The following is a 27,448-nucleotide window of genomic DNA, read 5'->3' as shown; positions in this document are numbered from 1 at the left end:
CACATGAAAAGAAGTCATGCACAGGTGTCTGCATACTATGCTCCTAAACTTAAGCCCTATGGCAACGGGTGAATGGCAACAGGAGCAGCATTGTGAAATCTGGAAGCTTTTAATCATGAACCAGCACATAGGCAGTGGATGTAGGTATCAGTCATTCTGATTTGAGGACTGAGGTGGTAGAATGGTTAGGCTGTTGCATCCATGACTGAGCAGCCCTATTTAGGATCCACTCTGCTCTCCCTACATGGGGAGGGGCTACAAAAGGTGCCCTAAACATAGCCCTCCTCAAGCACCTTGACTAGATAACCATGCCCAGTGGGTTCATCTCCATGCAATCGAAATCAAAACCAAACAGTAAACTTTGGAATGTGGAATATTCAGACTCTAACAGACAACTTCAACAGTGAGTGACTCCAAAGATGCACAGCAATTATCGCCCATGAGCTGTGACAATTCAACATCGATATCATTGCCCTGGCAGAAACATGTGGACCAGAAGAAGGACAGCTAAGAGAAGGCGGAGGGTACACATTTTTATAGAAAGGAACCCCAAAGGAAGAAAAATGAATTCATTAAGTAGGATTTGCCGTCAAAAACAAACTGACAAAGATCCCATCTGAAGTCCCTGTCTGAATCAATAAGCGTCTCATGACTCTGCTTGAAACATGCCAAAAACCAACAGACAACTGTCATCAGTGCGTACGCACAAATTCTAGATGCTGAAGATGATGTGAAGAAGAAGGTCTACACCTAACTGGATACAGTCCTGAAAAACATACCCAAAAAGGGCAAGGTTGTTCTCTTGGGGGATTTCAATGCCAGGGTTGGAAGAGATGCAGATCTGTAGCAGAGTACCAACGGGAAAGCAGGAGTTGGCAACAGCAACTCCAGTGGAGCGCTCCTCCTTACGAAATGTGCAGGACATGAGCTCATGAAAACCCTGTTCCACCAGAAAAACAATTTTAAGTCCTCATGGCAACATCCTCGATCAAAGCACTGGCACCTCATAGACTGCGTCATCGTCCACTCTCAGAATCAGTGTGGTGTCCTTCTCACACATGCAATGACGAGTGCTGATGACTGCTGGACTAATCACGACCTTTTTCAACCCACAATGGCAATTACGGTTGTCACCAAACTGAGAAGTCAGAGGAAACAGATCCAACAAAAGATCAATGTGCAAGGCTTGAAGGACCCCATCAGACTAAGCGACTTCCAGATAGTGCTCGAAAGGAAGCTGCCGATAGTACACGCTAAAGATGTAGAAGAACACTGGTGTCAACTGAAAAATGCCATCACTGGAGTTTGTAGAGAAACCACTGGCTACCAGACCTGGAAGCATCAGGACTGGTTTGGTGAAAATTATGTGGAAATTGAACGCCTGATTGAGGCAAAAAGGAAAGCCTTTAGGTACTGTCAAAGAGACATCAATTGCATGATGAAGAGAGACATGCATGCCAAGGCCAAGGCAGAAGTCCAACGTAAAACAAGGACTCAGAAAAACCAGTGGTGGACTGAGAAGGCGTGAGAAATCCAGAATCTCACAGACACTAGTGCTACAAGAGGCTTCTTCAATGCTACCAAAGCTGTTTATGGACTGAGAAACCATGGAATTAATCCCTCAAGATCAAAGGATGGTACTCAACTCTCGAAAGACAATGAAGCCAATTGTGTCTCACTGGAGGGAGCATTATAATGAGCTTCAGGGTCGATCTCTGAGAGTTTGATTTTGCAAGTCTCGTGTGGATGTGTAAAATCAAACTCTCAAGGGTTGCAGTTGACCCCTGTACTCCTTGTGAGATGTGAGGGGCAAGGAAGTCCAAAGGGAGAAACTCTTGCGTTGACCTTCCCCCATATAGACAGACAAGTTAGCTGAGTGCAGTTATATCAATTTTAGCTAAGCAAATGGTGTAGCTGAAATTGTGAATCTGCAGTCAACTTCCTTGGTCTAGTGTAGATGTAACCTCAGGCTAATAATGAATTAACAATGAGGCTACAAGTATGAGTTAGTCTGTATCTTCAAAAACAAAAAGAAGTCCTGTGGCACCTTACAGACTAACAGATATTTTGGAGCATATCTTTTGTGGCCAAAGAATTGCTTCATCAGATGCGCGGGGGGGGGGGGGGTGTTCCAGAGGAGCGTTTAAAGGGGGAGTCTTAGTCAAGGGGAGGGCCAGAGTTGACAAGGCCTGTTCAGTCATGGAGGATATGGCCCATTATCAGCAGTTAATGTGGCGTTCAGATCATCAAGAGAGGAGAAATCAGGTCAGTTCAGTCAGGGAAGATGTGGCCCATTATCAGTAGCTAATGTGGAGGTGTGAACAGCAAGGGCAGAGAAACCGCTTTTGTAATTTGACAGCCACTCCCAGTCTCTGTTCATCCTTGGCTGATGGTGTCAAATTTGCAAATGAATTGCAGCTCTGTAGTTTTTCTTTAGCATTTATTTTTGAGGGTTTTTTTTTTTTTTGTAGTTGTAGGACTGCTACTTTTAAATCTGTTACTGAGTGTCCAGGGAAATTGAAGTATTCTCCTACAGGTTTTTGTATGTTGCCATTCCTGATGTCTGATTTTTGCCCATTTATTCTTCTATGTAGAGACTGTCCAGTTTGGCCAATGTAAATTGCAGTGGGGCATTGATGGCACATGTAGTAGGCATCCTTCAGTCTGCATAGACTATGGATCACGCCCTTTAAAGTTTCAATTGAGGACTTCGTTTACAGCATCTATTGTGACTATGAAGACTCACACAAGAGTGACAGTCCTTGCTGCATCTCTTGCAGATGTAGTGGGTGTCTGGCAAGTCCTTAGTGTTCTTTCTGTGCGCTCGCTTCTCCTCTGCTAGCTGTCTGATCTTCATCTCGCCCCTCTGAAGGCCCTTGTGTAACCCCTGCCTCCATCTGCTGCGGTCATCTGCTAGTTCTTCCCAGTTGTCCAGCTCAACGTCTACCTCTCTGAGGTCTCTCTTGCAGACATCTTTGTAGCGCAACTGGGGGAGTCCGGGAGGTCTTTTGCCAGAGGCTAGCTCACCATACAGGATGTCTTTTGGATTCCTTCCATCATTCATCCTGTGGACGTGGCCAAGCCAGCAGAGTCAACGCTGCCTGAGGAGGGTGTGCATGGTTGGGATTCCAGCTTGCTCGAGGACGGCAGTGTTGGTCACTCTGTCCTTCCATGATATTCCAAGGATGCGCCTGAGGCAGTGCAAGTGGAAGACGTTCAGCCTCTTTTCCTGGCGGGTGTACAGGGTCCAAGTCTCGCTGCCATAAAGGAGGGTGCTGAGGATGCAGGCTCTGTAGACTTGCATTTTGGTGTGAGTGTACAGCTTGTTGTTATTCCACACTCTCTTGCTGAGTCTGGACAGAGTTGTGGCCGCTTTTCCGATCCTCCTATTTAGCTCAGTGTCCAATGACAGGGTGTCAGTGATGGTGGACCCGAGGTAAACGAACTCGTGGACGACCTCTAACGTATAGTTGTCAATGCTGATTGATGGGGATTCAGCAACATCCTGACCGAGTACGTTTGTCTTCTTTAGGCTGATGGTATGGCATATATTATATTAGTACTCCACAACTCCACATTAACTGCTGATAATGGACCACACCATCTGTGACTGAACAGACCTTGTCAACTCTGGCCCTACCCTTGATTGAGACTCCCTCTTTAAAGCACCCCTGCCCCACCACCACCACTCATGCACCTGGTGAAGCAGTTCTTTGCCCATGAAAGCTTATGCTCCAAAATATCTGTTAGTCAATGAGGCCATGTTTACACTGCACCCTAAACATGAAATAAGATAAGCAATTTGTGCTACGCATATCCTATTTTGAGTTAATTGAGAAATATGCTATTTCTGGATTTGGTGCTGTCTACATAGATATAGCGAGATGCCAAAATAGCACGCCTGTTATTTTGAAAAGTATTTTGAAATAACAGTTGTGTTTCATAGACCCGTAGTAGCAGTTTCAGGATACCTAGGTATCCTGAAATAGCTAGATAGTGTAATAATAATAATAATAATAATAACTACATGATTAGTAGTAACTACTCCGACCTACAAAACTGTAGCAGCTAACCTGTCAGACCAAGAAAGACAGAGACAATCTATCTCACAGCTATAAATAGTAAGAAGCAACCAGGTATGATCTTTATGCCCTCAGTTACAGGACAGAGGCATGGCTTCAGCGGTTACTCAGAAGAATCTGATCTCCTGCACATGGGGGCACCAACAGCTAAATCCATGAGGACAATCACTTGAAGAAACACCTTTATGTCCACATTACAATCACTTATTGCATGCTTATACATTAGCATGGCTTGTTAAGTAGCCCTCTTTCAGGAGTAATCTGCTCTCCAACAGCAGAAGAGTCCACTCACTGCTTCCTCTTAAATGACTCTTTCACCTATGTTTCAGTCAGTCAGCTAAATGTTCTTTGTATTCCTTGGTATGATGATGGGACTCAACCCTAAGAGCTTGTTGGTGTTCTGAAACTATATTGGGTACTTTATATGTGATTCCTCTACGCAGTGGTTGGGTGTACATATGAATACACAACCCTTACAGCCTCCAGAACATTTGCATTATATTATTAAAAGAAATCAAAATCACTTGAGTTTAAGAAACAAATGAACATTAGGAGAAAGGATAGGAGTACATTTACAGAAGGGAAGGATAAGAAACTGGAATAAAAGGAGAGAGCAGGGGATCAAGTTAAACCAGTTTATACTACCAAAATAAATTAACCTCACTAGAGATTCCGCTCTCTAGTAGCTCTATTTCCCCTTTATGAACTAAACATGATCTGAATCCCACAACAGAGTCTTCCCCCAGCCTGTGAGCTGTCAGCCTACGCATATTGCTCCATGCACTGGAGCATTTTAGTATTAATCAAAGGTTCTTTTGACTGTCTATAAAATTCTGGGGCGTCCCAGTCATGTGCAGGCTATTCCAAGTAGTGGGCTGTTCAGGAATGTCAATTAGGATCCTGCCGTCTAACACTCCTGCCCACTCACCCTTTTTTTTGCTCAGCCTCCACTATCCAGAACTGAAGAACGCAAGCTGAACACTTACTTTTGGTATAATATTCCCAGCCTCTAGGCTACTGGGAGATACTTATCTCAAGCCCCTCAAATGGCAAAGAAGCTACATTTATACAATCATGTTTTTTAAGATAAAAACACAAAAAACTGTTTGCTTGAAATACATTTGTTTGACTTACTCGACTGTTGGTAGGACGGGTAGCAGCACTGCATTCTCCATCATCCTCTAAAATAACTCCGTAAGTGCCAGTAACACATTTGACAGCACGCATTTGGTATCCACGTCCACAGGTCACAGCACACTGTTAAAGACAGCAATCTTAGCTGCTTCAAATAATTTAAGACTTGGTAATCAATTTAAAATGTTGATAGAATTTCTATTTTAAAACAACATCCATGTAACAAGAACTGGTAATACTTTGTACAGTGCTTTTTAAATTTAAATGTTTTCTTTTTCTTAAAATAGTCTAATATTAATTTAACAGGTAGAATATATTTAATTAACTTGATTCTTCAGCCCTCATATAAATTGTGCCAATCACAACAAGTCTTCCATTCTTCTCTTCTCCTTTCTCCATGTGCATGCTTTTTCCCAATAAAATTTTCTCATCTCTTTGGAGGTTGATCAAGAGGTCATTTCAGTTGGCATTGGTATCATTTAGGGACAGCTGAAGCCCATCAATTGTCAATGAGCCAAGGTATGTGCTTGACCCATTGCATTTTACTGTATCTGCTTTCAACAATGTCCTGTACTCCATTGTGCTCTCTGCTCACTTGATTAGGTACTTCATCATGGATTGAAATCCCCAGAATTCTTCTATCACCCTCTACATGACAAGCAGTCCAACTTGGCTGCTTTTTGCGCAGCGTTCTCACAGCATTTTTTTGTAGCTTGATAGTATCTTCAATAATCAACGTGATATCATCTGTGAATCTGAGGTGGCTTAACTGCTCTCCTTTGATATTGATTCCATCCATTCAGTTCAACCATTTCATTACCATTTTGAGGCAGGCTGTGCAGAATGCTGGTATATCTGTGTCTCTTTGCTTCTCATCTGTTATTGTGATGGGAAGTTTCAAACAATTTTATCTGTAGTGTAATGAGAGTTTGCTTCCTTGAGTAGTTTGATGTAATTTGTGTTGTGCCGCGCTCTGCAAGAACATTCAATACTGCATTGATCTCTGTGCTGTCACACATTTTTTATAGTCAATGAAGGCAATGCAAAAAAGGAACTTGTATTTCCTTGTGTGCTCCAACAGTCGGTTTATAATTAGCATATAGTCTAATATGCTGACATACCTTTTGAAATCTGCCTGCTATCTTGGCTGCTCCTGATCCAGACTGTGAGAGTCAGTTTGTTATTGTTTTGTAAGCAGCTTGTAAACAGTGAGAAAAGGCTTATTGGACAACAGTTATTTAGGTCGTCATGACTGCTTTTATACAGCAAAATGGTGTTAAACTCCTTCAAGCTGGATGGTATCTTCTGCATTTCCAGTAATGGCTCAATCTCTGAGCAAGAGTTTTCCAGACCCTCCAGCTCATACTTTAGTTATCAATCTGCCTTTTTCTGGAGCTCTTCCTTCCTTCATTTTTTAAACTGCGTAACAAACTATACTGAAGAGAATCGAGACTATGCTCACATTGGTCCATTAACGTGTGGGTAGTGGGATATTTATTTGAAATGTTACTAGGTCAGTGTAGAAATCTTTATAGAAACCTCATCCATCCTTGTTCTACTAATTACCGCCTTTCTGTCCCGGTTCCACAGCACCATTATCGATCTGTACAGTATCGCTTCCAATTTGTATTTTTTGAGTCTTCTGTGATCTTCAGCTGTCTTTAATAGTGTCTCATTTCAGTACTTATAAAATCCCTCTTTCCATCTTTTTATCATCTTGCAGAGAAGGGAGTACTTAAATTTATCACTTCATTTCATCCTCCTCTGTTTCTCTAGTGAGGTCCTAATTTCTTCCGAGATCCTTCCTTACATCCTTTCTGGTCTTTCATTTTCAACTAAATTCATGCATTGCCTTCACTTATCAGTGAAGTTTTTATAGTCCTTGTTGCAGTTATCTATGAGACTACAGTCTTTTTGGAAATGTTAGATTTCAGGATTGCCTCATTGAATATTTTCAGCTGCTTTCCCTGATTTGCCATCTGTAGAGCTTTCTTCTCCATCTTTACATTGAAAAGCAGCCTCATTCTGAGAAAGCTATGATCACTACCAGTGTTGAATGATGGCTCTAATGAGATAGCTTGCAGAGCATGCCACATATTGATCAGAAAATATTAAATCTTGTTCTTGTTCTTCACAGTGGGTGTGATCCATGTCCACTGTCTCTTGGTCTTATTTATTTTAAGCCGGGTGTTTTTTATGAACATTTCTTTTGTCTCTGTCAGATTTCACAGACACTTTCCTCCTGAATTCCATTTGCCAATAACATTCTTTCTGATTAACTTTTTTTGCCTTCTTTTCCTCTTCTGACCTTGGTGTTGAAGCCTCTCATTGTAACTCTATATGTGGATTTTTGAGTGAAGAATTTCTCAAGCTCCTTATAGAATATTTCTACATCATCAGAAAATATTTTAACATTATATTGTTGCAGAATGATTCAGAAGGGTGGAACAAATAAAAATGCTCATGTACTCACTGAGCCCCATGGTCCTACTTGCCAAGATGCGCATTCATGGAGTTCACATGATCTTGCTGATTCTGGTCTTGAGTTTGGATTGCAGAAGTTCCCACTCAGTTTTTCATCGTTCAGTTGACACCATACTTGTCGATGCCTCATGCCCTTGCCACATGTCACAGGACACTACAGAGTTATAACATTAAATTTGTTAGATGATAAAACGTATGAAGTATAAATTAATAGATTCACCTTTTCCAGTCATTTGCTGAACTTAAATTATCAAATGGCTAGTCACAAGAACATTTTTATAATTTAATACAGCCAATTAATTTTTTCTTCCTTTCCAACTACTGTCTCATTCAAGGATGTACCGGAGCAATGATCCATAAACACTTCTCCCTCTATGAAAATGTGAATACAAATTAGAGTTCATTCACTCATAATATTAAAATAAAGTATCAGTCATAAAGAAAATGTATATGTATCACATTATGAAAAATATATGCTGTAACTAACAGAAGAAACTTTTGCTTTGCCCATTCCTAATTCAATATAATTTATGTGAAAATAAAATAATAGTGAGTATTGTTGGACTGCACATTTTTATTACTTTACACCATATAAAACTAGTGGTAGAAAATTATATAAAATCTCTGTAAGAATCCTCACAGTTTCACAATAACACTTCAGGGAAAAACTGAATTATTGGTAATTTTTTCAGAAGACACCAAGCAAGTAAGAGATCTGTCTCAAGAGCTTTGCAAAACTTTATCATTAGAATATACTATTACATTTAATATATAATGAAAATAACTAGTTACACAAAAACTGCAAACATTTTAAAAGTACTGCTTACATTTAAAATAATTTTAAAGTAATACAATCATATCAAAATAAATTAAAGTTTTGCATAGCTAGTCTTACCTCACTCCATTCACTAGTAGCCCAGCTTGGACATAAAAACTCATTACAGTTCTGCATTATAATCCTTGGAACCTCACGGCATTCACTGTCAGCTAGCCGACGACCAAAGTTGTTCATACAAAAAGCTTCTCTAGTTCTTACACCTCTCTCACAGCTCCTGGAACACTGGAAAGGTAAAGAGAAGAAAAGAAATGTACTGTAACAAAGAAAAATTCCAGCTCCATTAAAAACAGATACTTTTAGCCAAATTCATCCCTGGTGTAACTCTATAAATTTCAAATAAATATATCATATATAGTTTTCTTATTTTACTTTTTAGGTCTATGACATTCTTCATAAACTAATGTTAAGGCAGCAATTTTATACCTTATCTTCTAAATATAAATAAAATATCACGGCTACATCTACACGAGCACAAATCTTTGAAATGGCCGTGCAAATGGCCATTTCAAAGATGACTAATTATGTGCTGAAATGCATATTCAGTGCCTCATTAGCATGTTGCCGACCGTGGCTCTTCAAAATTGCTGCGTTTCGCAGCCATGCAGCTCGTTCAGACAGGGTTCTTTTCAAAAGGACCCCACCAACTTCAAAATCCCCTTATTCCTATCAGCATATAGGAATAAGGGGATTTTGAAGTTCCTGGGGTCCTTGCAAAAAGGACCCCCGTCTGGATGAGGCACGTAGCCGAGAAACATGGCAATTTCGAAGAGCCGTGGCTGGCGGCATACTAATGAGGCACTGAATATGCATTTCAGTGCCTCATTAGTAATCTTTGAAACGGCCATTTGCATGGCCATTTCAATGATTTGTGCTAGTGTGGACACGGCCCATGTAAATAGAAAGTAACTTAAGTTACAAAATCCAACCCTTCCAAGTCAGGAAATGTCAGTTATATGACTGCCTAGTCAACCTCTTGCATCCATCCTCTATATTGAATGATGTAGAGATTTTGGAAAAAATAGTATATGATCAGGCAATTAAGGCATATGCACAAGAAGGCAGAATAACAATTGCATCGGTGATCTTAATTCTGGGATTTCCTAACTGTCAAGTGAAATAATTTTCTTTAAGCATCATTTTGTTATCTAATTTTTAAGCATTTGTTAAAAGTGAAAAGTTCAAAAAAATCTGTAAGATAGCCACGGCCTTTCTAGCTCATCATCAGTTTTAGACTCTGCACACTTAACATTGCTATATCAAAAACCAGTATCACCTGAGCTATTAACTTATTATATTAGCTGGAAGAAGGATGAAGGCTGTTATTCCAATAGAAGCAAGTCACAGATGGCACGTGGCAGGTCTTTTTAAATTCTTCTTGCTATCTAACTGTAACCCAAAAACGTACGTGTGGTTCGCTGTCCCATGTAGTGCCACCTAGACCACTTACACAGAGAAAGAATGAGTCTCCTCTACAGCCTTGGCTGACAGCCTGCTGGCTTTTAGCTCAAACTGGAGAGGCTAATGCACTAAGCTCCAGAGGTCCCAGGCTTGAGTGCGCCTGTGGGCAGTTACAAGGGGTGGCACTTCTTCAGCTAGGGTAGGCATGCAACCCACATACCTAGGTGTGGTTAGCTGTCCTCTGTAATGGCACCTAGACCACTTATACAGAGAAAGACTAAGGCTATGTCTAAACTACACCATAAGGTCAATTTTAACGGAGCTAGCTCAATTTTACAATGTTACTGTCTTCACTGTAAATGCCATTAGGTCAGTACTAGGGAGCGCTATTTTTATACCCACAGAGCAAGTCGTTGTAGCATCAAGTTCGCATTTAAAAGGTCGTATTAATGCTAGTGGGAAATGGAAATTATTTACAATGATTTCATTGACTTCCAGGTGTCATGTGTGTACCCCAAAATGCACCATGGTTGTCTGCTCTGGCCGCTTCCATCTCTGCTACTCTCCAGGTGTGCAGGAAGTAAGTAAAAGAAAGCCCATGAATTTGAATTCAGCACGAGGAAGCCCAGGAAATTCAAGTGGGCACCTGGGCCCATTTTTAATTCATTTCTTTATTATCAGCACGGTGATCACATCCACCCATGAAAAAATAGCCCCAGCACAGGGTGCTGGCTTCTTCCCTGAACAGGATATAGCACAGGGGTTACCAGCTTTTTCCAGATGGGAACCCATTTGACAATTCAGGAAAATTTGGTGACCCCAGGCAACACAAAAACCAGGGGGAAGTGTGGGGGAAGCAGTGCCATAACTAGCCAATTTTGCACCTGAGGCAAGAATATAAAACTGTGCCCCCTCATGTTTCTATATTAGTAGTTATTCCATAAAAAGGGAAAAAACATTAATAAAATAATAACACTTTATTTATTATAGTTTATTATTATATTAATCTGAGTTGCAGTGGGGGAAAGACTCATTCTCAGACCACTTCCCCCGTCCCTGGTTTAAACCCCACACTCAGAGGCTGGAGGGGCTGGGCGGGAGTCACAAACAAAAAAAATGAAAACTGAGAAATCAGCTACACAGAAGAGAAGTGGAGACAAAAGAGGTAAAGGGAGGTGAAAATTACAGCCAGAGACTATTAAGTGGCTTGCCTGGGATCACTATGAATATCAAAGACACAGAAGCAGTATTCATAATGCGTAAGGCAGGGGGTCCAACCTTTTTTTTTCACTTGGGGCCACATGGCAATTTTTTAAATGTTCCAGGAACTGAACAGAAAATAGTCCCAAGCCACCATCACCACCCCACCCTGTCCCCAGCCTGAGACGCCCCCAGCAGTCCCAAACCGCCCCAGCCTTAGACCCTCCAGAACCCCCGAACTGCACCCAGCCTTAGACACCCCACAGGCCTAAACCACCTCCAGTGTTAGACGTTCCCCTCAGTCCTAAATGGCCTCAGGCCTTCTTCCCACAGCCTCTTCACGGGGGCTGCTAGGCTGGGCAGCTCCCCAGCCCTCCTGCTCCCAGCAGGTAACAGTAGTTAAAACCAATTAACTCTAGTACTAAGGTTTCAGCATCTAGGCATAAGCTAATTGCTATCCCTAGTGATAGAGAGAGCTGCTGGAAATGGCAGCTGTCTCTAGTGATAAATATCTGCCTGGGGCAGCAGTGTTAAGAAACCACAAATGGTTTCTTTTAACAGCCACATGCAGCTGGGAACCACCCAGCTGGCAGCCCTTAACAAACCTAACGGAAACCATGTTTGGGTCCCAACCTATAGGTTGGGAATCCCGGACATAGCAGGAGAGGCTGAGATTTTTTTTCAGTCCTGACATCAGCCCCAACCCCACATGCCAGCTTGGCTGTGGGGGGTGGCCATGCTTGTATGAGAGGCCAAGAAACTTCTTTTCTGTGGTTCACATTTGTACAGGGGTAGTTCCCCCAACCCCGGACACAGGTGCCACACAGTTGGGGTCTATCCCCTGCCCAACTACATCATGTGGCTAGCCCCATGACCCAAAAAATGCACAGACCTGCAGTGCAGTACACACCATGCTGCCAGAAAGCATCATGTCCTGTCTTGCGTGCAAGTGAAGGCTCCAAAGGCAGGAAAGATTTTGGGGGGCTCGCTGTCGCTGGGGGAAAGTCTCCTCCTGCAGCAAAGATTTTGGGGGGCTGGCTGTCACCAGGGGGAAGTCTCCCTCCTACCCTCCACCCTGTGGCAAAGATTTCAGGGGCTGTCTCTCATTGCTATGTTTTCGGTGGGGCAGCACACGCTAGGGGCCTTGCAGAAAGCCAATGAAGGGACTCTGTCAACAGATCCCTCAACTGCGCCTCACCACCAGAGAAAGCCCCGAAGGGGCCTGTCCTCCAAAGGGACAATCACAACTGGTCCCTCAGTTTCCACCCCAGGCCTATAGCGTGAACCAATGTACCAAAGCAAACTTCAGAAATTTGGCTCCCTTGCAAGAAAGAACTTATTGTTTTCAATGAATTGACCTGTTTCCATCATTCAGAGAATCATAGAATCACAGGGCTGGAAGGGACCTCAGGAGGTCATCTAGTCCAGCCCCTGCTTCAAGCAGGATCAACCCTCACTAAGTCATCCCACACAGGACCTTGTCAAGCTGGGACTTATAAACCTCAAGGGATGCACAATCCACCACCTCTCTAGGCAACACATGCCAAGGCTTCACCACCCTCCTGGTGAAGTTGTTTTTCCTAATATCTAACCTACACCCCTCCCTCTGTAACTTCAGACCATTACTCCTTGTTCTGCCATCTGACACCACTCAGAACTGTTTCTCACCCTCCTTTTTAGAGCTCCCCTTCAGGAAGTTGAAGGCTGCTATTAAATCACCCCGAAGTCTTCTCTTCTATAAACTAAACAGGCCCAAATCCCTCAGCCTATCCTCATAGGTCTTGTGCTCCAACCTCTTAATCATTTTTGTTGCCCTCTGATGAACCTGCTTCAGCACATCCACATCCTTTTTATATTGGGGGGGCCCAAAACTGGACACAATATTCCAGATGTGGCCTCACCAAGTGCCAAATACAGGGGAACAACTACTTCTCTAGATCTGCTTGAAATGCTCCTCCTAATGCACCGTAGTATGCCATTAGACTCCTTGGCTAGAAGGGCATACTATTTACTCACATCCAGCCTTTCATCCACCATAACCCCTAGGTCCCTTTCTGTTGCACTGCTGCTGAGCCAGTCAGTCCCCAGCCTATAACAATACTTGGGATTCTTCTGCCCCAGGTGCAGGACTCTACACTTCTTGTTGAACTGCATCAGATTTCTTTTGGCCCAGTCCTCCAATTTATCCAGGTCACTCTGGATTCTCTCTCTACCCTACAATGTATCTACCTCTCCCCCGAGTTTATGTCATCCACAAACTTGCTGAGGGTTCAATCCAGTCCCTCATCCAGGTCATTAATAAAGATGTTGGACAAAATCAGCCCCAGAACAGAGCCTTGCGGCACTCCGCTTGAAACCAACCACCATCCAGACATTAAGCTATTGACCACTACCAGTTGGGCCCAACCGTCAAGCCAGCTTTCTATCCACCTTATAGTCCAAGGATCCAATCCATATTTCCTTCACTTATGGGCAAGAATATTTTAGGAGACCATATGAAAAGCTTTGCTGAAGTCAAGGTATATCACATCCACGGACATCCCCATGTCCAAAGAGCCTGTTACCTCGTGATAGGAGCTAATCAGGTTTGTCAGACAGGACTTGCCCTGGTGAATCCATGTTGGCTACTTTTGATCACTTTCCCCTCTTCCAAGTGCTCCAAAATGGATTCCTTGACGATCCCGTCCATTATTTTCCCAGGGGTTGGGGTAAGGCTGACTGGTCTAGAGTTCCCTGGATTGTCCTTCTTTCCTTTTTAAAAGACGGGCACTACATTTGCCTTTTTCCAGTCATCTGGGATCTCTCCCGATTTGCAAGAGTCTTCAAAGATAATGGCCAAAGGCTCAGCACTGACATCTGCCAATTCCCTCAGTACCCTCGGGTGCATTAAATCCAGACCCATGAATTTGTCTACATCTAGTTTTTCTAGATAGCTCAAAACCCGTTCTTTCCCCACAGATGGCTGCCCTCCACTTTTCCATACTGCATTGTCTAGGACTATCGGGGGGAGTTGACTTTGTCCGTGATGACTGAGGCAAAAAAAGCATTGAGTACTTCAGCTCTTCCTACATCATCTGTCACTAGGTTACCTCTTTCATCCAGTAACAGCCCCACACCTTCTCTGATAACCTATTTATTGTTAACATGACTGAAGAAACACTTCTTGTTACTTTTCACATCCCTTGCCAGCTGCAGTTCCAATTTCATTTTCCTGATTACTCCCCAGCATTCTCCAGCCGTATGTTTCTGCTCCTCCTTAGTCAACTGTCCACACTTCCATTTTCTCGTATACATCTTTTTTGAGTTTAAGCTCAAGTTTATTATTTGCAAGATGTGTCATACTATACATATTGTGCTTTCCAGGGGGGCAAAGTAGCTGAGGGACCAGCTGACATGACACAGTCACCTGGGTGATCCCAGAGCACAGAATCATTCTGGCACGTGAGCACGACAGTCCCCTGCCTGGTGTGCTACTTGGCAAAAGTTGTATCTAAAGGGAGTAATAATGATGTGAACGTGTTTTTTTCAGCGGGGGAAAGCAGCTGAGCAACCAGTTTACACGGTTCAGTCACCTTCTGAAGCCAGCCCATTTGGTTTTCTTTCTCCTGGGATTTCCTACTATTTGCTCTTTCCTTCTGAAAAAATAGCTGTGTGCTTTCTCTGGACGGGAATGAGGGCAATGTAATGTGGAAAGATGACATCACGTACCCACAACCACTTGTGGGGCATTTTTTTCCCATAGTGCACCAGCAAAAAAAAAAAATCAGAATGGTATGGGGCTGAGGGAACTGTGGGATAGGTTCCCACAATGCACTGCTGCAACAGTCCATATTTGGCGATGCAGTGTGGCAACACTAATTCAACTTTGTGGGGTGGTAAGGGTACTCAAATTTGAATTTATAAAAGTCAGAATTATAAAATCATGTTTATTAAAATTTAATTTATACCACAGCACAGACATAGTCATAGTCTTCTCTACAGCTTTAGCTGAAAGGCAGTTGCATTTAAGCTCAAATTGTACAGGCTCATACACTAAGTTCAAGAGGTCCCAGGTGTGAGTCCACCTCTGGGAGGTTACACAATGGATGCACAATTCAAGGACATCCCTCTTCAGTGATCCATTAGCATTTCCCCAGCAGTAAAAATGTGAATACAAATACAAGTTCATCTATGCATAATGTGAAAGTCCTTAAGGAGCTCTCAGAGGTGTCTAACATACAGTAGGTCTAGGAAGCTTTTGTGGGAGGCCTTCATGCTCTGTCTCTCACCAGAGAAAGAAACAGCACCTGCTCTTGGGGATAGGGAAGATGGGTTTCTGAAGCTGTCTTGGGTTCAGAGGAGTTACAGACCGAGATCAGCCAAACTCTTTCCTCACCCCACCTCTGCCACCTGCTTTGACAGTGGCAAAGCCAGATGCCCTTTGCAGTGCCTGCACAGAGGAGGACTAGTGCTAAGGCTAAGTACCATGTTCATGGGGCATGGATTAGGAAGCCCCAGTCACTACAGCTGCTTTGGCAGCTCCAAGTTGTCTCCAGTGTAGATTGTGTTGCTGCTTCGATAATGTGGTCATGTTCAGTGATTTGGCATCCTGACAAAATTTGCCTGAAGAATAAAAGCAAGAGAAGCCAAATGTCAATTTTTAAACTCAGCTAAACTGGAATGGAAATGTAACCCGGACAAAGAAAAGGGCCTTCTTTAACACAAGGGCTTTCCCTCTGTTGAATTTCAAAGGCCAGCTGCAAACACTCAAGGTATTAGAGCCTGTTAAAAAAAGTCTCAACAGTCTTTCATAATGGAGAGTGTTAGGAAACCTAAATATCGGGTTTGCTGTTGGCTCCCCTCTGACAACTCAGATTTTCCAAAGAAATGTTTCTTTTGGTTGCTTAAATAGAGAAAATCAGAGCAAATTACTATCCAAAAATTATGAGAATCTAGTATGAACGCTAAGCAGAAGAACCGCAATTGTACATTCACAAGGTTTGAATTTGTACCTCTGACCATTCCGTGTAGTGCCAGCTGGTTAACAGACAGTCACCATGACAAGTTTCTCTGATTGGTGGTTTCTGCTGATCAGCGCAGTATTTATCATCCACTGGAACACTCACTCCTTTTGAAACAGAGTACTTCATACAGTGGACATCTAAAGACCGATACCCTGGGCCACACCGCGATGTACACTCACTTTTGCCAGTATTATGCCACCTACAAATATAAACTGTTATATAAAACTAAATATATTTTAATAAATACAAGTGCATTAAACACACAGGTGTGATAGTGAGTAATGTGGTATAAAATTGACTTTAGGCAACAGTTTAAATAAATTGAAAATCAGCATAATAAGTGAAACTTTTAACATGAAGGCATTCAAACTCATGCATCAAACTCATGTAAACTGAAGTTTTGCTAGCTGAGACTGAGAGACTCAGTCCTGCATTCTCCAAAATAATGCACTCACAGACCCAGAAATATTTCTAGGCAGTTTAGAACTTGTGCCTATATCTCTCAGGTGACTTTGAACATTTCATTTGGTGGTTCTAACGCTGCATTCTTTGAATAATGCACTTGGGGCATTCCTGCTGCATCCCTCATAAAAACCTGGGCCCAAAATTAGTTCCTTCAGACACTATAATTCTTGGTGAAGTTCAGTAAAATATTTTGGGTGCTGTGTGGGTGAAATTCACTTCCCTCAACCAGAAACTAAAATAAATAAAATGATTCTCTTCTTAGTTTCACAGGTGTAAATCTAGAGGTTGACTCCATACAGTCAACTTATTTCCTTTTTATTTTTTTAAAAGCTGGACACTTGACAGTGTATCTACATCTACCAAACAGTTAAGTGTTAAAAAAGCCTTTTCATAAAAACATCTTTTTACCTTAATTCACACTCTGTATTGCACTGTTCAGAAACTGCTGGCAGAAGAGGTATATGTTCACATCTTTGGTCAGACACTACCAAATGATCACTCTTACGTACACATGTAACTTTTCTTCTATGAACACCTTGAATGAAAAAATATTTAGAAAATTTTAAACAACTATGAAAAAAGTGTTTTCATCATTTATTGCTGTTTTTGATATTTGTTTTAAAATTAGCTACGTATTTTCTATAATGAAATACGTGTTCACTTTTTCCTAATTTGTGCTTCTCAAAATAAATACACAGAATAGGAAAGCCAAACTACATGTGACAAAAAAATCACCTCATTACTTGCCTCCCTAGGGCTATGTCTAGATTAGACCAATTTGTCAACAGAAGTTTTTGTCAGATGATATATTCCGACAAAACCTCTGTCGACAGATTGCGGCTAGACTGCAAAGCAGATCACTCTTTTGATCCACTCTGTCGACAGCGCAGATTCAGGCTGAGTGCGCCTTCGGATGCCTCAAGACACACTTTCAGTGCCTGGTCACTCACCTGCATGTGGGGGAGAACAACGTCCCCCAAGCTGTCATGGCATGTTGTGTCCTGTACAACATAGTGGAGAGCAAAGGAGAGGCCTTCCTCCCAGCATTGGCGGCAGATGCCAGCCATGAGTATGAGCAGCTGGGTGCAGCTCCAATCCACCAGGCCCATCAAGACAGGGTACAGATCTTGAGGCCCTGAGGGAGAGCTTCTCCCACGGTCCCCAGTAACCCTCCCCAGGGCACCCCCAGAGGGGGCCTTGAGCCAACAGCCCTACCCTGTACCCACCACAACCCCTCCCTTCGACCCCTCACTCCTCCCTGACCCCTGCAAAAGGAAGTGGGATGCGGATGTGGTGCTCAAATAACTATTTTACTGAATCAAAGAAAAACCAGTGGAAAAGAAATGGTGTAATTAAAAATATATATATATTTACAAACAGTGCAGTGAACTATTTAGAGTCGGGGGTGGTCTTGGGACAGAAGTCGAGGGACATCAGAACTTGGATGTAGGGGTCTTGGGACAGAGGTTGTGGGGGCCTCAAAGCATGGGGAGTGGGAGGCTGAAAACCCATCAGAGTGGGAATGGGGCCAGGAACGGGGACAGGCATGCCCCTCAGCCTCCGCAGGAGGTCCAGAACACCCTGCAGGATGATCGGTGGGGGAAAGATGGTGGGGGTGACAGGGGCTGACGCTGTGGGCAGATGGGCCATCACGTCCCACAAGACACTGGTGGCAGCATCAAAGCGGGACATGAGCTGGCCCCAGGCCCACAACTGCCACTCCCTGCTGTCCCGCACCCACCACTCCATGATCTCAAGCATCCTCCAGAGGGCGGCACTGTGGTCCCCTGGAGTTCTTTCTAGATGCGGTGACTGCCCCTCCCATTCAGGGCTCACCCTGGTCCTGGGATGGGACTGGCTTGTCCTGGTGGTGAGGTGGATGATGTAGGTGCAGCGGTGAGGAAAACAAGGAGGGGAGATGGTGCAATACTGCTCCTAGGGCCTATGCCCCCACCGTGAGCAGCAACCAACACCCCCTGGGCCATGGGACAAGAATGTCCCGGAAATAAGTCATGTGTGGCCTACACAATGGGCCCTGCTGCATGGGGGCCTGCACTGCATCTGGTACCAGACTGACCACAGCAGCACCCACCCTCCCACTTGATGGGCAAGCAGCCAAGAAGGCTATCCAGCCACAGACGGGTCCCTTCATGGGTGGCGGGTTAGCCACGAACAGCCTGGCTCTCCCCAGTGCCCCCCCCGCACCTGCAGCTTGCTGCACTGTCTGTGGGAGCGGGTGCTGCCTCTCACCTGCAGGTTTGCCCACGTGCCGGGTGCCACCTCCTCAGTGTGTCGGGTTCAGGCTGGTGCCCTTGTGGGCAACCTGCTTCCAGCCATGGTGGGTGCTGGTGGGTCACCCCCCCCGAGCCTAGGGCTCATCCACCCTCCCATGAGAGTGGCAGCAGGATGCCACCCAGGCCCACGGACTGTCTGATGAATCCAGGCTGTGTACACTACCTTGACCATTGGTTCCACATGCCAGGACTGCAGCACAAGGTCCCACCTAAGCTGGCCAGGCAACGCTTGTAGCACACCCCATCTGTGCCCATCTGCTATGCCCTGGGGCGTGCGACGCCTGGAGTACTTACCAGAGGGATGCTCACCCAGCACCGAAAAAACCTAGGAGGTGGCCTGGCTGGTGGGGACAGACTCCAGCACTATGAAGAGTCTGCCGCTGTCCTCTGATGCCATGTCTGGCTCCAGCAAGGGTTGGGGCTCAGAGGCCTCCTCCTCCTGCTGCTGGTGCTCTGGCTGGGGAGGGGGTCCTCCAGCGCCTGTCCATGGTGTGGGTTGGGGGTAATGTATCTCCCCAACCCCTGGAAGGAGTGAAACTCTGTGTAATAAGGGCAGATGGTGGGCCCTGCCCCAGAGCATCAGGCAGCATCCAGGGCCTGGACATAGCCCTGCTTGAGTTCCTTCACCTTCGCTTGGACCTGCTCCATTGATTGGGGTGGGTGGCCCTCTGCTCCCAGGGTGGTGACTGTCTGGGCGTAGATGGGGGTGTTCCAATGTTTTGTGGCGTTGGAGTATCTCCTCCTCCTGCCACAGGTCCAAGATGGCCTGGACTTCAGGCCTGGTCCAGGAGGGCACCTGCCTCCTCCAGCCCCAGGGTGGCTCTTGGGACCCCTCAGGCTGATCTCTTGAGGGCCCAGAGGGGTCTCATGGTGCCTGTGCATCTGCCATGCTGCTGGGTGGTGTGGCTGTAGACAAGTTGGAGGGAGCCATGTAGCATGCTGCCTCTCCAATGTTCAGCTTCCTGCCATGGGGTTTTACAGGCTCTCTGATGCTCTAAGAAGGGCCAGAGGAAGGGATCATAGAGAGCTGATTGCTGTGGACAAGGTGTTCCCAGGGTGTCTGTGTGGTGCCCTCAAGGCCTTTTCTGTCAACAGAAGGCCCCCCAGGAACATCCAGACTTGCCTTTTGTCAACTGAGAGCTGTCAACAAAGGTGTTATTCCTCATGGAGAGTGGGGTATAACTGTCAACAAAAGGGCTGTATTCTGTTAATTTAATGTTGACGGAATGCACATGCGAACCAAGACAGTCCAGAAAATGGCCATTTTGTTGACAAAGCCCTCTAATGTAGACTACCATATGAATCTCACACGTCACCTTTCGTCCAACCCACACAGCTGGTCACACCCTGAAGCTGGTGGTCAAAAGATGTTGATTAGGGATGGCCAACAAACAAGAATTCCATTTTGTAGGAAATTTTGAGGTTTCAGTTTTGGTCTTGGTTTCTCATCAGAACCTGATTTTTTTCCACAAAGAAGGGAGCAACCTGAGAGCAAAAGAAAGAGAAAGAAAGATCTCCTCCTTAGCTCAGAATAGCCAATAGTACAGTGGTTAGGGAACCACTTGAAACAGCCACCATTTCATAAGAGCCAGAATGATGTAGTACAACACAATCCAGCTACTGTGTCAGCATCACTTCATTAAGGCAGTAGCCAGAGCACTACTCACTTCCAGGTAACTAAAAAGACCCATGATCCTCGTTAATCGACCCTCCCACATGTCAAAGCATATCAAAAGACCAGAGTACTCCACCTACAGGCAAGGATTTGAAATTCTGGATAGCTATGGTCATTACAGCATGATAACTGAAATCTACATTGTGGCCCCAAAATTTCCTCTTCTTTACAATCACCCACAAAAAATGTCCCTGATTCTCAAACACTCTGTGCAAAATGGATACAAACCTGCGTATCAATGGCTAAGAACAGCAGAAACAGGCCAAAAACCGATTTTTGTCAAGACAATGTTTAGGTTGTAGAACAGACCAAGAGAATTTTTCTTTCCACCTCTGCACAAGCTGATAAATCTCACCCGAATGGGGTATGCAGGGTGGTAAACAACACCATCAATTCTCACCGGCTACAAGCAAAACAACTCAGCACCAAACACTTCAATAAAAGATCATACCCATTCGGTAAGTCTCTTACCTGTCATGTATCTTAACATCCCTTAGCAGGGCAATAAGCAACACTTTCACTCCTCAAATTCTGGCCGCTCACTCCACAATTACAAGACGTTCTGAAGGAGACTCAACCAAAAGCCTGTGAGTCTAATCCAGGCCCTTTCTGATTGGTGAAAAAGGGTCATAAACAACTGAACTACTTCCCGACTGAAAAGATCAACATCCCTTCCTCTTTCAAACATCCACAGTCCTACTGGTAATGAAAGCAAAAAAAATCCAGCTGATGGTATATCAGAACAGACTACCTAACACCCAATATCAAACTTTCCACTCCTGAACAAGCTCACAGAGAAGCTCCCCAAAGCTGCTTTCAAACTCATTTATCTGCAGCTAGTATCTTAGACCTACCAAAATCTGGATACAGGCCAGGAAACAAAACAGAAACAGCATTAATGGCACTGAAGGATTAACTTTTGATGCCAAGAGACAGACATTTGTTCTTAAGCATCTGGATTTCTACACCATTCAGTACCATCACTCATGAGAACCTGTTGCCCCACCTAAAAGAGGAAGCAGGAATCTAGGAGAATGGAGTTGCTGCATTCTCCCAATTTAATATCAAAAGAATGCATTTTGTGTGTAGACGCTCCATGGAATTTTTCGAAAGAGTCCCGGCTTTTACAAAAAAACCTTGCTATTGTAGACATAGCCTATGCGGGTGGTGAAGCACTGAAAGAGGTTACCTGGAGAGGTGGAGGAATCCATTTCCCTAGAGGTTTTTAAGTCCTGACTTAACAAAGCCCTGGCTGAGATGATGTAGTTGGTATTGGTCCTGCTTTGAGACAGGGATTGGACTTGATGACCTCCTGAGGTCTCTTCCAACCCTATGATTTTATTATTCTTATTCTCTGCAATGTCTATTTTCTGCGCCTCCTGGCTATTCATAACAAGCTTGAATATGAAGCTTGACCCACTGTCCAAGAGATTCAGTTAGAGTCTAGAAATATACAGATGGTTCTTTTTGTTGGAACTATGGCTTAGTTCACATCTAGCGGAAGCAGTAACTATATCAATCAGATTATTGTAGGCAAGTGGCTGTTTTTTTGGGAGGGCAAGGCATTATACTATTATATAATGTAACCACTTTTTAGTCTGACTGCTTCCATAATATAGAAATTCAATTACTCATACTGGAATTGTTGTGAAAATGTAAAGATAAATAAATAGAAAAATAAATAATATCCTTCCCACCCTATAAAATTAAAACCAAATAGAACTAATTAATTATTTGATTAACCTAATCCATATTGCCACACTTTTCTGGATGACACATACCTTAAGTGTACCCTGATTTCAATATTTGTTATTTAAATCTCTAAATTTAAATTTCATACAAATTTCACACATTTACTGTTGAGAATTAGTTACATTAGAAATGGAGACTCCAGCATAGCAGATACAGAACTTTATTAACACCAAGGAAACGAATCCCTCACCATTTACAGTTTCCTGTACTTATTGGTATACTTCATTTACAGAACTTTATCCCAAATTAGGTACCACAGTTAGACCCACACAGGATGAGATGCATGATGTGAACTGATATTCGTTACTTACGAACTTACATTAAAAAATATTATAAACAGAATTCAGATTTCAAAAGATTTCACAATACCTTGGCACATTTTGCTGCACTCTTGCCAGGGGCCATATGGATCCCAAGTAAACAGATCACTTCTCTCTTCTATAGGGATACTGAATGAATATCGCACATCAGGACTGTATAAATTCCCTACACATAATACCTTTAAAAATATAAAAACAGTCAGTGTTTTTCAATGAATTGGCTCATGACTATAAAACTATAAACATTTTTAACTTTACAAACTTATTAAAACATTAAAAATTCACCTGTACTATTAGCTCTTCTTCTAGTCGATCAGTGCTGTTAATTCTCTCTACAGTGTTGTTTGAACCACTGTACTCAAGAACAGCTCCTTGTACAACGATTTCTTTTTTAGACATGCTTACAACAAAATTTCCATTCAGAATAAAATTCCCATGGCTATCACATAATGCTAAAAGTAAAAATTTGGGTATAAACATCTATCCCAATTAAAAGGTATTATAAGCATTAATACAAATATCAGAGGGGTAGCCGTGTTAGTCTGTATCCACAAAAACAATGAGCAGTCCTGTGGCACCTTATCAACTAACAGATTTATTGGAGCATTAGCTTTCGTGGGCAAAGACCCACTTCATCAGATACTGATGCATGAATACAAATGCGATATTTTATTTGCATTTAGTTGTTTCTTATAATTCATATTTTTATTTATGACAAACAGTTCTGAAAACATCAGTAAGATCTAATAATGTAAGTAATATACTTCTAGTCAGGTGCTATCGGTTCCATTTACATCATTAAAATCTGCTTGCTGGAGGACCTGATTACAATAGAGTAGCAATACCAGAAATACGTTTACAAATTGTTTGGCCTTGCCAGTATCCCTGGGAACAGTTTGTATTGTTGAACTGGTCTACAATCTTGTACTCTACAGAGCAACTGTCCTATTCAGTTAGGTGGTTAAAATTGTGTAAGACCTACTCCTTCACTGGCAAATCTGAAATGTGCTAGTCTGGCACAGCATGATCAATGTTAATCATGTAAAACATGCTTTTAGAAAAATGATGCTTCTTTTCTCCTAGTATTTTTCACCCATGGATAGAATACACATATAATACAAGCATGGGTGACCATCTGTACTACTTTTTTCTCTGTGCACGCTTAAAATTCTGACAAAGAGCTCTGTATATACTCAAAAGCTTGTCTTTTTCATGAATAAATGCTAGTTCAATAAAAGATATTACCTCAGCTACCTTATCCATTCAAAATCATTCAAAAATGTAGCTGCAAAATGTCAAAACACAGTTGAAAACACATTTTCAGCAACAATTCTACTGTGTTCAAATCTTTTTCTACCACCTTACATCATAATAAATAACCTATATAGTTCAGATACAATAGGGAACTCAACTTACAAATAAATAGTATGTTTTTAACCAATGTGCATTTAAAATATCCCATTACCTGCTTTAATTCTTAGTTCACTCATAAATAAAACGGCCACCACAAATTCATAGATTAAAATCTTTGTAAACACAACATCCATTCTTCCTGTCTCTTTTATCAGATAAATATATATACATACATTAAGAACAAGAAACAGACCACCAAATCACAGCAGAGAACAGGATCACTGTCTCCTTATGCACCTATCTATAATGTGTAGGGAAAAATAACTGTGTGATCACAGTGGACTTCAATTTAAGTGACATATGCCAGCGGTCTCCTGCTGTCAGTACAAAAACATCCCTGGAATTTCTGATTGTCACAGATGACAATATTCCTAACTTAGAAAGTACTGTAGTCAACACGGGGCATTCTTTATCAATCTCACCCCAACAGATAAAGATCACGGAAGTACAAATTAATGATGGTGTAGGTACAAATATATTCTTGGCACATTAATAAGGTCAATTTCGCAAAGCTGAAAATAAGTATACACCAAAGCAGTAGTGAGAAAAAAATCATACAGAAAAATATAAATGATAATTGGAAATCATTTAAGAACACTTTACTAGCCACCCCAAAAGACACAATCTCAGAAGGCTGTACTGGCTGAAAAACTAAGGTGGTTTAGAGGGGAAAGACAGGCAGCTACAGAAAAATTAAATAGATATATATTACCAAGAGAAGAAAGAGGAAGCTGGTGGTAACAAATATAAATCAGGAATTAGGAATTGTGGAAGACTGATGAGGTAGCAAAGGGACACAGAAAGAAATCTGTGACCAGAGAGTTAAGTAAAATAAGAAAGTTATTTAAATAAATTAGGAACCAAAAGCACCCTGACAATGATGCTGTCCACTACTAAATTCAAATGATGGAAAAATTTCAACAATAATAATGCAGAAAAGTTGGAAGTGTTGAATACATATTGCTGTTCTGTATTTAAGAGGAAAACAGATGATTTAAACTCATTATATGGTGCTGAAACATTCTTTCCATTCCAGTAGTATCTCTGGAGTATGTTAAACAGAAGGTACTAAATTGAGACATTTCTAAATCAGCAGGGCCAGTTAACTTGTATCCGTTACTTTTAAAAGAGATGGCTGAGCGGAGACTTTTTTAAAAGAGTAGGACTATTATTGTTGTCACTAAGTCTTAGGACACTTATTAGAAAGCTAACATCGTGTCCACAGGCATCAACTTCCAGATTTCCCACGGGGTTGCTTGATCCACCTCTTCATCCCAGGCCCCTTCCCTGTCGAACCTCTTCCCACCTCTGTTCCCCTATTCCCACCATCCCCCAAGAGCGCCCCTTATACAACTGGTGCCTTCTCATAGTGGGGCCGGCACAATCTAAAAGGCTGATCACATGTCCTCTCCACCCTCCTGTCATGCCCAGCCCAAAACTACTGCACTCTCTCTGTCCCATGCTGCCTGAAGGGGGATGGGGGGAAGGAAGGGGGCAAGCTGCCTCCCATTGCATTTCTCCCTGTCCTCGGACACATTCCGCTGTTCTCTGTGGCAGGCAGGAGCTCAGGCAGGGAGCAGGAGGGAGCTGCTTTTCACGCCAGCCCCATCTAATTGCTGCTCTGCAACCTTGCTTGGCAGCTGCCTTAGAGACCCCAGCTGGGGAGGAGACGGTTCCCATTTCCCACTAAGCTCGGCTGTCAGGGATCCTTGCATCAGACCCCGGGCTGTTGTTTAGTGAAAACGTTTACCAAGATAGTTGTCATCTTCTGGTTTTCCTGAATAGCTGTGCTGACGAATATCAACATTTGTTGCTCCCATGGGAATTTTTACAATAACGTTATAACCTGCAATATAAAGGTACATACATTATTTCTTTACAAATACCATGAATATTCATATTCTTGTAAAAATTAATTTTCTGAACTTTTGTTTAATCTGTTATATTCCCATACCCTCACAAGCAGTGAGGGACAGCCCCGCTGTTAAATGCACTGAAGCAGGAAGGAAAATTTGACGGGTTCTTTTAAAGCACAGAAACTAAGCAATGTAAAGAAAGTCTAGTCAAACTGAACTATTATAATAATTACTGATCTCAGACGTAACAAAGAAAACTATTTTTCAGGCTTTACGAAAACTGAATGACATGTACTTTAATAATGAGAGTGGACTCTATTAATGAAATCCTTCCAACAGACATGCCTATTGAAATTACGCTATAGCAGGACTCAGTAGTACATGGCTTCAAACTTACTGTATGAGCTTGAACAGCTCACTTAATCTACTCTGTGCCCTGGCCTCCTGTCTGTAAAATGGAGATAATACTTCTCTGTTTTAAAGTTGTGCTGTGAGGTGAAAATCGATAAATAAATGTTAGGTGCTCAGATACTACAGTGTGAAGGCCAGGCAGGAAGGTAAATTAGACACAGATGCATCAGATAAAGTAGTCACGTTAGATCTCAAATATTCAACATGTGAGTTGGGCTATTCAGTAGAGCATGGTTCTAATGTGCTTCCTTCCAGAAGCAAGTCTTCATAAGTGAGTCACTACATTCTACAATCACTCCAGCTTCTGCCAAACAATAGGCATTGTAGCAGCATAGTTTTGAGTTAACAAAATAATGATAATGAGGCCTACACAGAGAGAAACAGTCATACTCTTCTCACATGCTGCCTGAACACCAGGGGCACCAAAAACCTCAGAACTCTATATCGTGAACCTGATTAACAAATAGTGTTTCAATCAGTCAGCACAAGTAACGTAATTCATGGTAACTCCTCCAATTGCTTCTCCCCCTTCAGGATTATTACCAGCAATAAACTTCAACTGGCTAGCCCTCATCCATGGGTAATAAACTAAAATAAAGTTAAAACATTGTTTCCATCCACTTCATTATCCACTACTTGTAGAGTATTTTATTAATCATAAAATAATCAATGCATATAACATAGACAGCTTAATCTTATCACAGATTATTTAAATCTACCACCGGGGGGCAGCACTGTAACTGCAAACTGGTACAATTTTCACATCTTCAGAAAATATTCTATTACTTCTTAATTACACTAGGGCTATGTCTAGACTAGCCCCCAACTTCGAAGGAGACGTGGTAATTAGGGTGTTGGGAGATTACTAATGAAGTGCTGCGATATATATGCAGCACTTCATTAGGCTAGCTCCCCCCCGACAGCAACTTCGAAGCGTGAAACTTCGAAGTGCCGCTTGTGCATAGCTGCAAGTCAGTCATGGGTACTTCAAAGGAGTAAAGAGACTTCGGAGTAGCGTGTGCACTTTGAAGTACCTGCGGATAACCCGCAGCTACACGAAAGCCAGCACTGCAAAGTTTTACACTTCAAAGTTGCCATGGGGTTGGGGGGAGGGGAGGGATTT

The 27,448-nt window shown here is 42.8% G+C and overlaps 1 protein-coding gene across 5 annotated transcripts in view; it reads right to left on the bottom strand.

Annotated features, from left to right (window-relative positions):
* The window catches only part of ADAMTS20 (ADAM metallopeptidase with thrombospondin type 1 motif 20), a 224,147-nt gene that overhangs the window by 113,710 nt on the left and 82,989 nt on the right, over positions 1–27,448 (bottom strand). For all 5 annotated transcript variants that reach the window (XM_075014383.1, XM_075014373.1, XM_075014364.1 and 2 more), the window contains 8 exons: positions 25,809–25,904; positions 22,931–23,097; positions 22,695–22,824; positions 17,013–17,139; positions 16,128–16,338; positions 8,596–8,760; positions 7,690–7,854; positions 5,217–5,339 (listed from right to left, as the gene is read on the bottom strand). In XM_075014383.1, coding sequence (XP_074870484.1) covers positions 5,217–5,339; positions 7,690–7,854; positions 8,596–8,760; positions 16,128–16,338; positions 17,013–17,139; positions 22,695–22,824; positions 22,931–23,097; positions 25,809–25,904 — 1,184 coding nt within the window. The remainder of the gene's footprint in view (positions 1–5,216; positions 5,340–7,689; positions 7,855–8,595; positions 8,761–16,127; positions 16,339–17,012; positions 17,140–22,694; positions 22,825–22,930; positions 23,098–25,808; positions 25,905–27,448) is intronic.

The sequence above is a fragment of the Carettochelys insculpta genome, chromosome 1 (assembly GCF_033958435.1).
Source record: "Carettochelys insculpta isolate YL-2023 chromosome 1, ASM3395843v1, whole genome shotgun sequence".
NCBI classification, from domain to species: Eukaryota; Metazoa; Chordata; order Testudines; family Carettochelyidae; genus Carettochelys; species Carettochelys insculpta.
This window is presented reverse-complemented; position numbering and strand designations above follow the sequence as displayed.